This window comes from Nerophis lumbriciformis, linkage group LG18 (genome assembly GCF_033978685.3).
Source record: "Nerophis lumbriciformis linkage group LG18, RoL_Nlum_v2.1, whole genome shotgun sequence".
Lineage (NCBI taxonomy): Eukaryota > Metazoa > Chordata > Actinopteri > Syngnathiformes > Syngnathidae > Nerophis > Nerophis lumbriciformis.
Window position 1 is genome coordinate 24,812,417 of NC_084565.2, and position 17,584 is coordinate 24,830,000.

Consider the following 17,584-nt stretch of genomic DNA (forward strand, 5'->3'; position numbering starts at 1 on the left):
TTTATCAAGATTGTTTTCATAATATTAGTATCAGCACACTCAATTACTTTTTTCTTGTAATATTACCAACTTATTGCCAAACGTTATCCTCAAAACATTGTAACTTTTAGAAAAATAATAATAATTCTGTTCTTGCTTCATTGCAGTTATTGTTGTTGTACTATGACTTTTTTCATACTAATACAAATATTCATATTACTACATTACTTTCGCAACATTCCGAATTTAACTTCCAAATATTACAACTTTTTCTCACTATATTACAACTTTTTCCCGTAATATTGTTTGACTTTTTAAAAATATGACGACTCAGTTCTTGAAATATTTCGACAATTGTTGTTATATTAAGATTGTTTTCGTAATATTAGCATCAGCACACTCAATAACTCATACAATTTTTTTCTTGTAATATTACCAACTTATTGCCAAACGGTATCCTCAAAATATTATAACTTAATAACTAAAATAATAATAATTTTGTTCTTGCTGAATTACGATTATTGTTGTTGTGCTATGACTTTTTTCGTACTATTACAAATAGTCCTATTTCCACATTATTTTCGTAACATTACAACTTTAACCTCCAAACATTACAACTTTTTCACATCATATTACGACTTTTTCCTGTAATATTGATTGACTTTTGAAAGAAAATGGCGAGTCAGTTCTTGAAATATTACAACAATTGTTGTTATATTAAGATTGTTTTCATAATATTAGCATCAGCACACTCAATAACCTTTTTCTTGTAATATTACCAAATTATTACCAAATGTTATCCTCAAAACATGGTAACTTTTAGAAAAATAATAATAATTCTGTTCTTGCTGCATTACGATTATTGTTGTTGTACTATGAATTTTTTCATACTATTACAAATATTCCTATCATTAAGAAAACCTATAACTACATTATTTCTGTGACATCAGGACTTTATCCCCCAAATTACGACTTTTTTCCTGTCACATTACAACTTTTGCTTGCAATATTGACACACTCAATAACTCTTACAACTTTTTTCTTGTAATGTTACCAACTTATTACCAAACATTATCCTCAAAACATTGCAACTTTTAGAAAAATAATAATAATTCTGTTCTTGCTGCATTACGATTATTGTCATTGTACTATTACAAAAATATTCCTATTACTCCATTATTTTCGTAACATTACGACTTTAACCTCCAAACATTACAACTTTTTCTCATCATATTACGACTTTTTCCTGTAATATTGATTGACTTTTAAAAAAATATGACGACTCAGTTCTTGAAATATTATGACTCTTGCTGTTATATCAAGATTGTTTTCTTAATATTAGCATCAGCACACTCAATAACTCTTACAACTTTTTTATTGTAATATTACCAACTTATTACCAAATGTTATCCTCAAAACACTGTAACTTTTAGAAAAATAATAATAATAATAATAATAATAATAATTAATAAAATAAAATAAGATAAATAAATTAAAAACATTTTCTTGAATAAAAAAGAAAGTAAAACAATATAAAAACAGTTACATAGAAACTAGTAATTAATGAAAATGAGTCAAATTAACTGTTAAAGGTTAGTACTATGAGTGGACCAGCAGCACGCACAATCATGTGTGCTTACGGACTGTATCCTTTGCAGACTGTATTGATATATATTGATATATAATGTAGGAACCAGAATATTAATAACAGAAAGAAACAACCCTTTTGTGTGAATGAGTGTAAATGGGGTAGGAAGGATTTTTGGGTTGGTGCACTAATTGTAAGTGTATCTTGTGTTTTTTATGTTGATTTAATAAAAAAAAATTAAAAAAACAAACAAACAAAAAAAAAAACGATACCGATAATTAAAAAAACGATACCGATAATTTCCGATATTACATTTTAACGCATTTATCGGCCGATATTATCGGACATCTCTACTTTCAATATCTACCACGTCTATCTGTATTTGTGCTTGACTTTCCCTTCAACTGTTGCCGAATAGCATTATTTTAATTTGCCTGAGATTTAAAGATAGTCTGTTTTTCTCAAACCATCTTTTTAATTTGTTAATTTCTTCTGTAGCATTAATTTTTTCTTGTCATATTGATTATTACTTTTTTAATTGAAATATAACGAGTCTGTTCTTGAAAGATTACAACAATTGTTGTTACATGAAAATTGTTTTCATAATATCAGCATCAGCGAGCGATCTTACAACTTTTTTCTTTAAATACTACCAATTAATTTTCATTACTTTATCCTCGGAACACTATTTTTTAAATACAAAATTTCTGTTCTTGTAACATTGCGATGATTGCTGTTCGACCATGACTTTTTTTTTGTACTATTATGAATATTTCTAACATTTAAAAAATACTTTTTTACATTATTTTTTTAACATTCCGACTTAATCCTCCAAACATGACAATTTTCTTCTCATCATATTGCGACTTTTTCTTGTAATATTGATTGACTTTTTTTTTTTTGTCAGTTCTTGAAAAATTACAATTGTTGTATGAAGATTTTTTTCAGAATATTATTTGAGAATATTCAAAATATCACTACAGCTACATCGCGCTTCAACTATTGCACAAAATCCTATTAGAATTGGAGCCATGTTTACTTCTGTAAACACCACATGTTGGTCAGATTGTGTTCACATTAGACATCACTATTTTTTTTGTACGGTGGACGACTTCATTAAAAGATGGGATTTGACAAAAAACAGTCTGAATCGGACATCTTTCCCTGAAGAATGAACGTAGCCTGAGCCTCCTCACTCAGCTTTGCACTGATATATGCATTGATCGAAACACTGACCGTGGACTATGAGAACCCACGTCGCTTTTCAGGTAACCATCCGCGGTTAAAGTAAAGGAGTGTGGTCAAAGTAGATCGTGCAATTAATCTGCGTTCTTAACGAGTAATGACTTATATGGTGACGCAGGAGACATACATTTCCTGTTTATATTCTTCTCCTCACAAAAAGTGTCACAATGCTAATCCGTGCCAAACGGAAATTGAAACCTTCTCAGGGTTTTCAATCAATCTGGACAGGACTGTTCAATTTGATTTAGATTATTTGCCTCTCTTGGAAGCAGACTTCATCAATTCATGCTCATAGACCTAGACTGATCAAACTAGATTTGACCAATGGCCCATAAAGTATCATCATTGGGTATCAGGCCTGTTTGCAGGCATCGATGATCAGGGCTCTCCAGTCTTCTGTCCCTTCTATGTATGAGTTCTATATTATTGATATTTCCGATAACATTTCTCAGGCTGTTGATATATGTTGTTCGTTGTCAACCTGGAGCTTTCTTTCCTACTAGTTTTCCTGTTAACATCAACTTTTCTAAGCTATCTTTTTTAATGATATGTCCGAGGAATTTCAGCTGCCTATTTCGAATCACTGCAACTAGAGATCTTCTTGTTTTTGCTTTTGCCAATACCTCTTCATTACTTTTCTTTTCATTCTATGATATGCCGAGTGTTTTTGTGAAAAAACACATTTCAGTTGCTTCTAATTTTCTCAGTTGTTGATTGTTTAAAGTCCAGCATTCACAGCCGTAAAGCAGGACAGACCACACATACGTTGTGAGGACTCTGAGTTTGGTGTCGAATTAGATGTTTCTATTTTTAAATATAAGACTCATTTTGTTGAATCTGTCTTATCAAATAAAATCAAACTTTATTTATAAAGCGCTTTTCATACATAAAAGAAATGCAACGCAAAGGGCTTTACAAAGTTAAAAACAATACCCCGGTGACCCATATCCCCCATTTTCAGATACGTACGCACAAATACAGATACCAAACACAAACACACACACACACACATATGCAACTATATGGACCAATGATTGCATGGCTGAGTACAGAGGAGACATGTGGGTAAACACTATCACATGAGCCATCTTCACCAGGAGGTCATCAGACCATGGCCACCAGGACGCTGACACAAAGCGCCCCCACAAGCACGGCCGATAACCCCTGAGGCAAATGGCTCATCTGAGGAACATTGGAAAATAAAAATAATACAACTAAAATAGTAAGAACCATGTGTAGAGATAAAGAATAAAATACAAGTAAGACATATGAAATATAATATATAATATACATATGAAAAAAGACCTCGATGAAGAACACAAACCAAGGACCCAGATTTCCCTCGCCCGGACGCGGGTCACCGGGGCCCCCCTCTGGAGCCAGGCCCGGAGGTGGGGCACGATGGCGAGCGCCTGGTGGCCGGGCCTGTCCCCATGGGGCCCGGCCGGGCACAGCCCGAAGAGGCAACGTGGGTCCCCCCTCCAATGGGCTCACCACCCATAGCAGGGGCCATAGAGGTCGGGTGCAGTGTGAGCTGGGCGGCAGCCGACGGCAGGGCACTTGGCGGTCCGATCCTCGGCTACATAAGCTGGCTCTTGGGACGTGGAACGTCACTTCGCTGGGGGGGAAGGAGCCTGAGCTAGTGCGTGAGGTGGAGAAGTTCCGGCTAGATATAGTCGGACTCACTTCGACGCACAGCAAGGGCTCTGGAACCACTTCTCTTGAGAGGGGCTGGACTCTCTGCCACTCTGGCGTTGCCGGCAGTGAGAGGCGACGGGCTGGGGTGGCAATTCTTGTTGCCCCTCGGCTCAAAGCCTGCACGTTGGAGTTCAACCCGGTGGACGAGAGGGTAGCTTCCCTCCGCCTTCGGGTGGGGGGACGGGTCCTGACTGTTGTTTGCGTTTACGCGCCAAACAGCAGCTCAGAGTACCCACTCTTTTTGGATTCACTCGAGGGAGTACTGGAGAGTGCTCCCCCGGGTGATTCCCTCGTTCTACTGGGGGACTTCAACGCTCATGTTGGCAGCGACAGTGAAACCTGGAGAGGTGTGATTGGGAAGAATGGCCGCCCGGATCTGAACCCGAGTGGTGTTCTGTTATTGGACTTTTGTGCTCGTCACAGATTGTCGATAACAAACACCATGTTCAAACATAAGGGTGTCCATATGTGCACTTGGCACCAGGACACCCTAGGCCGCAGTTCCATGATCGACTTTGTAGTTGTGTCATCGGATTTGCGGCCTCATGTTTTGGACACTCGGGTGAAGAGAGGGGCGGAGCTTTCTACCGATCACCACCTGGTGGTGAGTTGGCTGCGATGGTGGGGGAGGATGCCGGACAGACCTGGCAGGCCCAAACGCATTGTGAGGGTTTGCTGGGAACGCCTGGCAGAGTCTCCTGTCAGAGACAGTTTCAATTCCCACCTCCGGAAGAACTTTGAACATGTCACGAGGGAGGTGCTGGACATTGAGTCCGAGTGGACAATGTTCCGTACCTCTATTGTCGAGGCGGCCGATTGGAGCTGTGGCCGCAAGGTAGTTGGTGCCTGTCGTGGCAGTAATCCTAGAACCCGTTGGTGGACGCCGGCGGTGAGGGATGCCGTCAGGCTGAAGAAGGAGTCCTATCGGGTTCTTTTGGCTCATGGGACTCCTGAGGCAGCAGACGGGTACCGACAGGCCAAGCGGTGTGCGGCTTCAGCGGTCGCGGAGGCAAAAACCCGGACATGGGAGGAGTTCGGGGAGGCCATGGAAAAAGACTTCCGGACGGCTTCGAAGCAATTCTGGACCACCATCCGCCGCCTCAGGAAGGGGAAGCAGTGCAGTGTCAACACCGTGTATGGTGGGGATGGTGCTCTGCTGACCTCGACTGCGGATGTTGTGGATCGGTGGAGGGAATACTTCGAAGACCTCCTCAATCCTACCAGCACGTCTTCCTATAAGGAAGCAGGGCCTGGGGAATCTGTGGTGGGCTCTCCTATTTCTGGGGCTGAGGTTGCCGAGGTAGTTAAAAAGCTCCTCGGTGGCAAGGCCCCGGGGGTGGATGAGATCCGCCCGGAGTTCCTTAAGGCTCTGGATGTTGTGGGGCTGTCTTGGTTGACAAGACTCTGCAACATCGCGTGGACATCGGGGGCGGTACCTCTGGATTGGCAGACCGGGGTGGTGGTTCCTCTCTTTAAGAAGGGGAACCGGAGGGTGTGTTCCAACTATCGTGGGATCACACTCCTCAGCCTTCCCGGTAAGGTCTATTCAGGTGTACTGGAGAGGAGGCTACGCCGGATAGTCGAACCTCGGATTCAGGAGGAACAGTGTGGTTTTCGTCCTGGTCGTGGAACTGTGGACCAGCTCTATACTCTCGGCAGGGTCCTTGAGGGTGCATGGGAGTTTGCCCAACCAGTCTACATGTGCTTTGTGGACTTGGAGAAGGCATTCGACCGTGTACCCCGGGAAGTCCTGTGGGGAGTGCTCAGAGAGTATGGGGTAACGGACTGTCTTATTGTGGCAGTTCGCTCCCTGTATAATCAGTGTCAGAGCTTGGTCCGCATTGCCGGCAGTAAGTCGGACACGCTTCCAGTGAGGGTTGGACTCCGCCAAGGCTGCCCTTTGTCACCGATTCTGTTCATAACCTTTATGGACAGAATTTCTAGGCGCAGTCAGGGCGTTGAGGGGATCTGGTTTGGTGGCTGCAGGATTAGGTCACTGCTATTTGCAGATGATGTGGTCCTGATGGCTTCCTCCGGCCAAGATCTTCAGCTCTCACTGGATCGGTTCGCAGCCGAGTGTGAAGCGACTGGGATGGGAATCAGCACCTCCAAGTCCGAGTCCATGGTTCTCTCCCGGAAAAGGGTGGAGTGCCATCTCCGGGTTGGGGAGGAGATCTTGCCCCAAGTGGAGGAGTTCAAGTACCTCGGAGTCTTGTTCACGAGTGGGGGAAGAGTGGATCGTGAGATCGACAGGCGGATCGGTGCGGCGTCTTCAGTAATGCGGACGCTGTATCGATCCGTTGTGGTGAAGAAGGAGCTGAGCCGGAAGGCAAAGCTCTCAATTTACCGGTCGATCTACGTTCCCATCCTCACCTATGGTCATGAGCTTTGGGTCATGACCGAAAGGACAAGATCACGGGTACAAGCGGCCGAAATGAGTTTCCTCCGCCGAGTGGCGGGGCTCTCCCTTAGAGATAGGGTGAGAAGCTCTGTCATTCGGGGGGAGCTCAAAGTAAAGCCGCTGCTCCTCCACATCGAGAGGAGCCAGATGAGGTGGTTCGGGCATCTGGTCAGGATGCCACCCGAACGCCTCCCTAGGAAGGTGTTTCGGGCACGTCCGACCGGTAGGAGGCCACGGGGAAGACCCAGGACACGCTGGGAAGACTATCTCTCCCGGCTGGCCTGGGAACGCCTCGGGATCCCCCGGGAGGAGCTGGACGAAGTGGCTGGGGAGAGGGAAGTCTGGGCTTCCCTGCTAAAGCTGCTGGCCCCGCGACCCGACCTCGGATAAGCGGAAGAAGATGGATGGATGGATGGACATATGAAAAAAAAAAAAAAAAAAATATATATATATATATATATATATATATATATATATATATATATATATATATATATACATTATATATATATATATATATATATATATATATATATATATAGAGAGAGAGAGAGAGAGAGAGAGAGAGAGAGAGAGAGAGAGAGAGAGAGAGAGAGAGAGAGAGAGAGAGAGATGTCCAATAATATCGGCCTGCCGATATAATCGGCCGATACATGCGTTAAAATGTAATATCGGAAATTATCGGTATCGTTTTTTTTTTATTATTGGTATCGTTTTTTTTTGTTGTTTTTTTTATTAAATCAACATAAAAAACACAAGATACACTTAAGATTAGTGCACCAACCCAAAAAACCTCCCTCCCCCATTTATACTCATTCACACAAAAGGGTTGTTTCTTTCTGTTATTAATATTCTGGTTCCTACATTATATATCAATATATATCAATACAGTCTGCAAGGGATACAGTCCGTAAGCACACATGATTGTGCGTGCTGCTGGTCCACCAATAGTACCAACCTTTAACGGTTAATTTTCCTAATTTTCATTAATTACTAGTTTCTATGTAACAGTTTTTATATTGTTTTACTTTCTTTTTTATTCAAGAAAATGTTTTTAATTTATTTATCTTATTCATTTTTTTTTTTTAAAGTACCTTATCTTCACCATACCTGGTTGTCCAAATTAGGCATAATAATGTGTTAATTCCACGACTGTATATATCGGTTGATATCGGTATCGGTAATTAAAGAGTTGCACAATATCGGAATATTGGATATCGGCAAAAAGCCATTATCGGACATCCCTATATATATATATATATATACATATATACACACAGTAAATAAATATAACTAAATAAAATATTGCATAACTAATAGAATAAAAATACAAATGACTTCAATAAAATAATTAATATCAGGTAAAAGCCAAATCAAATGAACGTTCGCCGCAGCCCTGAGGTCCTCCGGCAAGCTGTTCCATAGACGAAGGCCATAATGGTGGAAAGATGCCCTCCCGTGACTTTGTGTCCTGACTTTAGGAATAATTAGGAGATAAGTGCCGTAGGATCTCAGGGCCCGGGAAGGTTCATAGGGTAAAAGCAAATATGAAAGATAAGAAGGCCCAATACCATAAAAACATTTGTAAACCATAAGAAGAACCCTAAAATTGATCCTGAAACACACGGGGAGCCAATGCAGAGATTTTAAAACTGGTGTAATGTGAGCCCACCTTCTGGTCTTCGTCAGGACACGTGCCACTGAATTTTGGAGTAATTGTAAAGGTGCAATAACCTTTTTAGGAAGACCAGAAAGCAGGGCTTTACAATAATCTATACGACTTGTAATAAAAGCATGCACTAGCATCTCCGTGTTGCCCTGAGAGAGAATTGGGCGAACTCTGGCTATATTCTTAAGATAATAAAAACCTATTTTGACATGGCAATCCATTTGTTTATCTCTTTTTCACACCTACCATCAGATGTTACTGTGACATATAAAGTATAAAAAACTATAAAATGGCCTGGATGAATGTGAAAGTCCATAGACAAATTCAAACCTTCATTCTTCTGACTGTGAGGCCAACATATAATCACTAGGCCACCTTGCAGCCAAAGCAAATTAGAGTAATTTAAAATCTTGTTTTGTGTCTTTTAGCTTTTTCACCGTAAGGCAGGGGTGTCAAACTCAAATACAGAGTGGGCCAAAATTTAAAACTTAACAAAGCCGCGGGCCAAGGTTGAACAAATTAACCTTTTAGTAGGGACCCAAACAAGTTTTGCATTGAATATTGAACAAGCAAGGCTTATATAACTTTATAGTGACATGCAAAATCGAGTTTAAAATAATAATAATAATTAAAAAAATATCAATGGCATATCAAATAAAATGTAGATAAAAATGTAATTCCTCTTTTCTATTTGCAGCCTTCTGAGGTAAATATCAAAATAAACTTTTTCCACAGGCTAGTAATAAATTTGAAAATAAAATAACAATAATGAATGAATCAAACATTCAAGCCTTGAAGTAGCAAGAGAAAGTGCATGAATGTAAAGTTAATTATTGCTCAGTTTGCTACACTGATTTGCTTTAACACAGTTATATAAGCAACGCTTATATAACTTAATAGTGCAAAATCAACTTTCAAAAAACAAACGAAAAAATATCAATGGTATATTAAATACAATTTAAATAAAAATGTAATGACTCTTTTCTATTTGCAGCCTTCTGAGGTAAATATCAACATTAACTTGGTGGGCGGGGGCGGAGTTTGGTGGTAGCGGGGGTGTATATTGTAGCGTCCCGGAAGAGTTAGTGCTGCAAGGGCTTCTGGGTATTTGTTCTGTTGTGTTTATGTTGTGTTACGGTGCGGAAGTTCTCCCGAAATGTGTTTGTCATTCTTGTTTGGTGTGGGTTCACAGTGTGGCGCATATTTGTAACAGTGTTAAAGTTGTTTATACGGCCACCCTCAGTGTGACCTGTATGGCTGTTGACCAAGTATGGCTTGCATTCACTTGTGTGTGTGTGTAAAAGCCGCATATATTATGTGACTGGGCCGGCACGCTGTTTGTATGGAGGGAAAGCGGACGTGACGACAGGTTGTAGAGGACGTTGAAGGCAGTGCCTTTAAGGCACGCCCCCAATAATGTTGTCCGGGTGGAAATCGGGAGAATGGTTGCCCCGGGAGATTTTCAGGAGGGGCACTGAAATTTGGGAGTCTCCCGGGAAAATCGGGAGGGATGGCAAGTATGAGTATTAACTGCGAATGCGGTGGAAAAGCAGCACCGTCGCTGTATAATGCCGGCGGGCCAGCTCTAATGTTAATTTGATATTGCCTCAAGGGCCAAATGAAATAACACGGCGGGCCAAATTTGGCTCGAGGGCCAGAGTTTGACACCCATGCCGTAAGGGGTTAATACAGCGAGTCAATTGCATGAACAATTTGGCTTAATATTTAATGAATGACGCAACCCTCCCATTTGTCCAGGTTTAAAACTGGTACTGGATATCTCCAATGGGTGGTGTTAGGGGGCCCTGCCAAGGAATCAAACTCGTCTGCACAAAAAGCAACAGTGTGTACCACTATGCCACAAGGCTAGTCTAATATCTAACAATATATATTATTTTGAAATCATATATATTTTGAGTCATGTTGTCAACATGTTGAGTCATGAAAATGGTTGACACCTTTCAATATTATTTTTATGTTTTTTAAAGCATGCAAACAAAATCCAGATGAAGCGTAAACCACATGGGACTTGTTTGCAAGCGGGTGCCCGGGGAAACAATTAGCTTGCAAAAGCTTGCCAACTTATGGAGCGCTGGAGAAGCCAGCAGACGACTTGTTTTTAGCTGTTTTTAACTATCATCTTGATGGAGCGGCCCACCTGGATTAAAGAGAGGAACAGGCCAACAGTTCCATACCAATCCTGTCTGCAATATGAGCCAATTCAGCGTGTGAATAAAAAGCTTTGTGTCTATGTGTGCTTTCTCTTGTATTAACCACACAACATCTGGCATCCTATTGATTGAGCTGCTTTTGATGAGGACGCTGACTCTTGTTCTTCTTTCACCCCTTTTATTTTGCAGGCCTGATGGAAATTCGATCTGTCAGTGTGGGAGTTGTTGCCATCAAATCTGTCAGTACCGGGCTGTACTTAGCCATGTCCAAGAAAGGCACGCTCTTCGGATCGGTGCGTATAAAACCTGACAGTCTTTTTTTTTTTATACCCCTTTGTCCAACATGGTCTGCGACTAATTTTTTTTTCTTCTTCTAAGAGTAAAATAACTTTGTATAAGAGGTTTAGGGTCACACTACAAAAAAAGTTCCAAAAAAATACTGCAGTAAGTTTTGGCCTTTATTCAAATATTAAGAAAAAAAATGAACAAGATAGTAAATCAAACATTTAAAAAAAAGTTACGAATTGGGAAATATGTGTAAATGTAGATTGAAAAACAAATAATTATACATAAACTATCTTCTGCTATTACATTAAAAAAAGGACAATTACAAAGAAAAAAATGTTGGCCTGTATGGTATCCATACTGTATAATATTTGGATAATCATGAATAATTTATATATTTAATTTATGAATAAAACAAAAATAAAACATTTAAAAATATGGAAAAAACAAACAAAAAAATGTAAAACTGTTGAAAAAAAAATTACATTTGAAATGCCTATCCATCCATTTTCTACCGCTTGTCCCTTTCGGGGTCGCGGGGGGTGCATTCAGGCGGAAGGCGGGTTACACCCTGGACAAGTCGTACATTTTAAATGGTTTGTTAATTAATCAATTATTTTATTGAATATGGGTTTAAAAGCTAAACAAGTTATTATGCTTAAGTTATATGAAAGGAACGTCACATAATTCGTCATATGTGAAAAGGAGTAGGATAAAGCAAAGTTGAAAAGCATGTCTGACTGTAAAAGTCAAATAAATTAAATAAAATGTTTTTTACAGTACCTTTATTTTACTTTAAGACAATGTTTCTTAACCATAGTTGGGCCGCGAGCATCCCCTAGAGGGCCACAGAAAATATATGTTTCTCAGCTGTGGTCCAGAATACACTTTTCCACCTCTTGTAGTAGCTATGACAGTCTCAAACAAACAGAAAAAGTCTGCAGCTAAAGTCATAGAAAAGTTTCTTAAGCGCAAAAAATATGACTCAAGTAATGAAGCTATATTTTCATTTGCACTTTAATTTGATTAAGAGTTCAGTTAAAAAACATTTATTATCATTATTCAATTTTATGAAGTTAGAATGTATTTATTTTACCACTGCGTAATTGCGCATAAATATATATTTGATCAGTTTTTTGGAGTAATTTCTTTTGCAGTATATTTGATTAGTATTTATTTTGTAATCAGCCTGACCTAAGCCTGGGGAATAGTATTTGTTATTAACACATGCTTTCATATCATTTGACAAAGTTTATCCTGCTTTTTTAAGTAAATTAGATACCTAATGACTAATTTAACGCTAATATTTGAGTGGGCCCCAGGCCCCTCTTTTGCACAAATTTCTTAAGTGCAAAAAAATATGACTCAAGTGGTGAAGCTATATTTTCATTTGCACTTAAATTTGATTCACAGTTCAGTTAAGAGACTTTTGTATTATTATTATTTACTTTTAATTAAGTTAAAATGTATTTATTTAGCACTGTGTAATTGTACATAAATGTATATTTCATCAGTTTTTTGGAGTCCTTTCTTTTGCAGTACATTTAATTAGTATATATTTTGTAATCAGCCTGACCTAAGCCTTGGGAATACTATTTGTTATTAACACATGCTTTCATATAAATTGACAAAGATTATCCTGCTTTTTTAAGTAAGTTAGATACTTAATGAGCGTAAGAGTAAGATTACTAAATTAATGCTAATATTTGAGTGTGCCCCAGGCCCCTCTTTTGCACAGGTGTCTTAAGTGCAAAAAATATGACTCAAGTGGTGAAGCTATACTTTCATTTGCACTTAAATTTGATTCACAGTTCAGTTAAGAGACATATGTATTATTATTCTTTACTTTTAATGAAGTTAGAATGTATTTATTTAGCACTGCGTAATTGTACATAAATGTATATTCAGTGTTTCCCACAGGACAGGCATCTATTTGTGGTGGTGTGGTCGGGGGGCGGGGGGTGACGGCGGCAGCGGCGATGACCAAGAAGAACGCGGAGTTGGAATATAAGTACAACACTTTATGCACATATTTAGCTCATTAAAATTACCGACAGGAAGGCGAGAAACACTTTATTTCAACAGACTCTGGCGCCGTACCTGTCGTCAAAACTCCAAAGACCGACTGCACAGTTGCGCTAACAAAATAAGAGTCTCAAAAAGCTGGCAGGCACAAGCTAGCAAGCTACGGAGTTTGCCGACAATGTATTTCTTGTAAAGTGTATACAAAGGAGTACAGAAGCTGGACAAATAAGATGCCAAAAACCAACCACTTTCATGTGGTATTGGACAGAAAGGAGGACTTTTTTTCTCCTCCATTCGAAAATGCGGACGTTATCAGCACCACTGTCTGATTCCAATCAATGCAAGTCATCAGAATCAGGTAATACACCAACTTATATTGTATTCTTGTCTTCATGAAAGAAAGGAATCTATATGTGTTAAACATGCTTGTATTATCTTTAAACACCTTTAACTTGTTAACAATATTAACTATATGTGTTAAACATGCTTGTATTGTCATTAAACACCTTTAACTTGTTAACAATATTAAATATATGTATTAAACATACTTGTATTATCATTAAACACCTTTAATTTATTAACAATGTGTTAAACATGCTTGTATTATCTTTAAACACCTTTAACTTGTTAACAATATTAACTATATGTATTAAACATACTTGTATTATCTTTAAACACCTTTAATTTATTAACAATATCAACTATATGTGTTAAACATGCTTGCATTATCATTAAACACCTTTAACTTGTTAACAAAAACATATATTTCATAAATAAGTAAATATAAATAATATATATGAATGAGGTAGATCCCCACGACTTGATCAATTGAAAAGTAGCTCGCCTGCAGAAAAAGTGTGAGCACCCCTGAGTTACACCCATCTGAACAGGTCAGCCACCTGTTTAAAGCCCGATCACAGTTGAAATCTTGAAATGAAGGGCCTTTAATGGCCAAAACATTAACCTGGACAACATTTTAACAGCTGGTTGGCTCAGATTTTATTATTTTCATTGCATTCACATGCTGCAGTGGACAGTGGACAATTTAGCTTCAGTACACGTGTGTTTATTGACAACAGGGTTATAACCTGGACACGTTAGCTCGTCGGTATGAAAACAGGTGACTGAGTCAAACAGCGGCGGTGTTAATGAAGCAGCGTCAGGCTGCTCACCGTCAGTGTAACGCTCGGTGAAATCGCGGATTAACGTTAAATATATGACGAGCCGCGAGCGATGCAGCTATAACTTATCTACCGACAACCTATATTACCCTCGTATTTTGATCCGGTCGGTCCGTTCTTTTACTCCGCCGTCTTCTTCGTCTTCGTCTTCGTCTTCTTCTTCTTCTGGCCCACCAGGTGAATTAAGTGCTATTGGCGGAGTTACAATGCATAGTAGGCTACCGCCACCTACTGCACCGGAGTTGTAACTACAAGCAACATTCACAGACAGTCCCATTGCTTTTATGAGCGGTCGAGCGAGTCAAAAGCCGAAAAATCCATTTGTGGCGGACGTAATTATTTCGTGGCGGGCCGCCACAAATAAATGAATGTGTGGGAAACACTGATTATTCATCAGTTTTTTGGAGTCCTTTCTTTTGCAGTATATTTAATTAGTATATATTTTGTAATCAGCCTGACCTAAGCCTTGGGAATACTATTTGTTATCAGCACATGCTTTCATATCATTTGACAAAGTTTATCCTGCTTTTTTAAAGTAAATTAGATACTTAATGAGCGTAACAGCAAGATTACTAATTTAATTCTAATATTTGAGTGGGCCCCAGGCCCCTGTTTTGCACAGGTATCTTAAGTGCAAAAAATATGACTCAAGTGGCGAAACAATATTTTCATTTGCACTTTAATTTGATTAACAGTTCAGTTAAGAAACATATTAATCATTATTATTTTTATTATTATTTACTTTTAATGAAGTTAGAATGTATTTATTTTAGCACTGTGTAATTGTACAGAAATTTATATTTCATCAGGTTTTTGGAGTCCTTTCTTTTGATTAGTATTTATTTTGTAATCAGCCTGACCTAAGTCTTGGGAATAATATTTGTTATTAACACATGCTTTCATATCATTTGACAAAGTTTATCCTGCTTTTTTAAAGTAAATTAGTTACTTAATGAGCGTAAGAGCAAGATTACTAAATTAATGCTAATATTTGAGTGGGCCCTAGGCCCCTCTTTTGCACAGGTGTCTTAAGTGCAAAAAATATGACTCAAGTGGCAAAACTATATTTTCATTTGCACTTTAATTTGATTAACAGTTCAGTTAAGAAACATATTTATCATTATTATTATTATTTACTTTTAATGAAGTTAGAATGTATTTATTTTAGCACTGCGTAATTGTACATAAATGTATATTTTATCAGTTTTTTGGAGTCCTTTCTTTTGCTTAGTATTTATTTTGTAATCAGCCTGACCTAAGGCTGGGGAATAATATTTATTATTAAGACATGGTTTCATATCATTTGACAAAATGTATCCTGCTTTTTTAAGTAAATTAGATACTTAATGAGCGTAAGAGTAAGATTACTAATTTAACGCTAATATTTGAGTGGGCCCCAGGCCTCTCTTTTGCACAAATTTCTTAAGTGCAAAAAAATATGACTCAAGTGGTAAAGCTATATTTTCACTTGCACTTAAATTTGATTCACAGTTCAGTTAAGAGACTTTTGTATTATTATTATTATCTTTTAATGAAGTTAGAATGTATTTATTTTAGCACTGTGTAATTGTACATAAATGTATATTTCATCAGTTTTTTGGAGTCCTTTCTTTTGCAGTATATTTAATTAGTATATATTTTGTAATCAGCCTGACCTAAGCCTTGGGAATACTATTTGTTATTAACACATGCTTTCATATAATTTGACAAAGTTTATCCTGCTTTTTTAAGTAAGTTAGATACTTAATGAGCGTAAGAGTAAGATTACTAATGTAATGCTAATATTTGAGTGGGCCCCAGGCCCCTCTTTTGCACAAGTTTCTTAAGTGCAAAAAATATGACTCAAGTGGCGAAACTATATTTTCATTTGCACTTTAATTTGATCAACAGTTCAGTTAAGAAACATATTTATTATTATTATTATTATTATTTACTTTTAATTAAGTTAGAATGTATTTATTTTAGCACTGCGTAATTGTACAGAAATGTATATTTCATCAGGTTTTTGGAGTCCTTTCTTTTGATTAGTATTTATTTTGTAATCTGCCTGACCTAAGTCTTGGGAATACTATTTGTTATTAACACAAGCTTTCATATAATTTGACAAAGTTTATCCTGCTTTTTTAAAGTAAATTAGATACTTAATGAGCGTAAGAGCAAGATTACTAATTTAATGCTAATATTTGAGTGGGCCCCAGGCCCCTCTTTTGCACAAGTTTCTTAAATGCAAAAAATATGACTCAAGTGGCGAAGCTATATTTTCATTTGCACTTTAATTTGATTAACAGTTCAGTTAAGAAACATATTTATTATTATTATTATTATTATTAACTTTTAATTAAGTTAGAATGTATTTATTTTAGCACTGCGTAATTGTACAGAAATGTATATTTCATCAGGTTTTTGGAGTCCTTTCTTTTGATTAGTATTTATTTTGTAATCAGCCTGACCTAAGCCTGGGGAATAGTATTTATTATTAAGACATGGTTTCATATCATTTGACAAAATGTATCCTGCTTTTTTAAGCAAATTAGATACTTAATGAGCGTAAGAGTAAGATTACTAATTTAACGCTAATATTTGAGTGGGCCCCAGGCCTCTCTTTTGCACAAATTTCTTAAGTGCAAAAAAATATGACTCAAGTGGTGAAGCTATATTTTCATTTGCACTTAAATTCGATTCACAGTTCAGTTAAGAGACATATGTATTATTATTTACTTTTATTGAAGTTAGAATGTATTTATTTAGCACTGCATAATTGTATATAGATGTATATTTCATCAGTTTTTTGGAGTCTTTTCTTTTGCAGTATATTTAATTAGTATATATTTTGTAATCAGCCTGACCTAAGCCTTGGGAATAATATTTGTTGTTAACACATGCTTTCATATCATTTGACAAAGTTTATCATGCTTTTTTAAAGTAAGTTAGATACTTAATGAGCGCAAGAGCAAGATTACTAATTTAATGCTAATATTTGAGTGGGCCCCATGCCCCTCTTTTGCACAGGTGTCTTAAGTGCAAAAAATATGACTCAAGTAGTGAAGCTATATTTTCATTTGCACTTTAATTTGATTAACAGTTCAGTTAAGAAACATATTTATTATTATTATTATTATTATTATTATTTACTTTTGATAAAGTTAGAATGTATTTATTTTAGCAGTGCGTAATTATACATAAATGTATATTTCATCAGGTTTTTGGAGTCCTTTCTTTTGATTAGTATTTATTTTGTAATCAGCCTGACCTAAGGCTGGGGAATAATATTTGTTATTAAGACATGGTTTCATATCATTTGACAAAATGTATCCTGCTTTTTTAAGTAAATTAGATACTTAA

The 17,584-nt window shown here is 37.6% G+C and overlaps 1 protein-coding gene across 1 annotated transcript in view; it reads left to right on the plus strand.

Annotated features, from left to right (window-relative positions):
- The window catches only part of fgf22 (fibroblast growth factor 22), a 141,521-nt gene that overhangs the window by 106,936 nt on the left and 17,001 nt on the right, over window positions 1–17,584 (plus strand). The window contains exon 2 of the mRNA XM_061977887.1: window positions 10,941–11,044. Within this exon, the coding sequence (XP_061833871.1) occupies window positions 10,941–11,044 (104 nt within the window). The remainder of the gene's footprint in view (window positions 1–10,940; window positions 11,045–17,584) is intronic.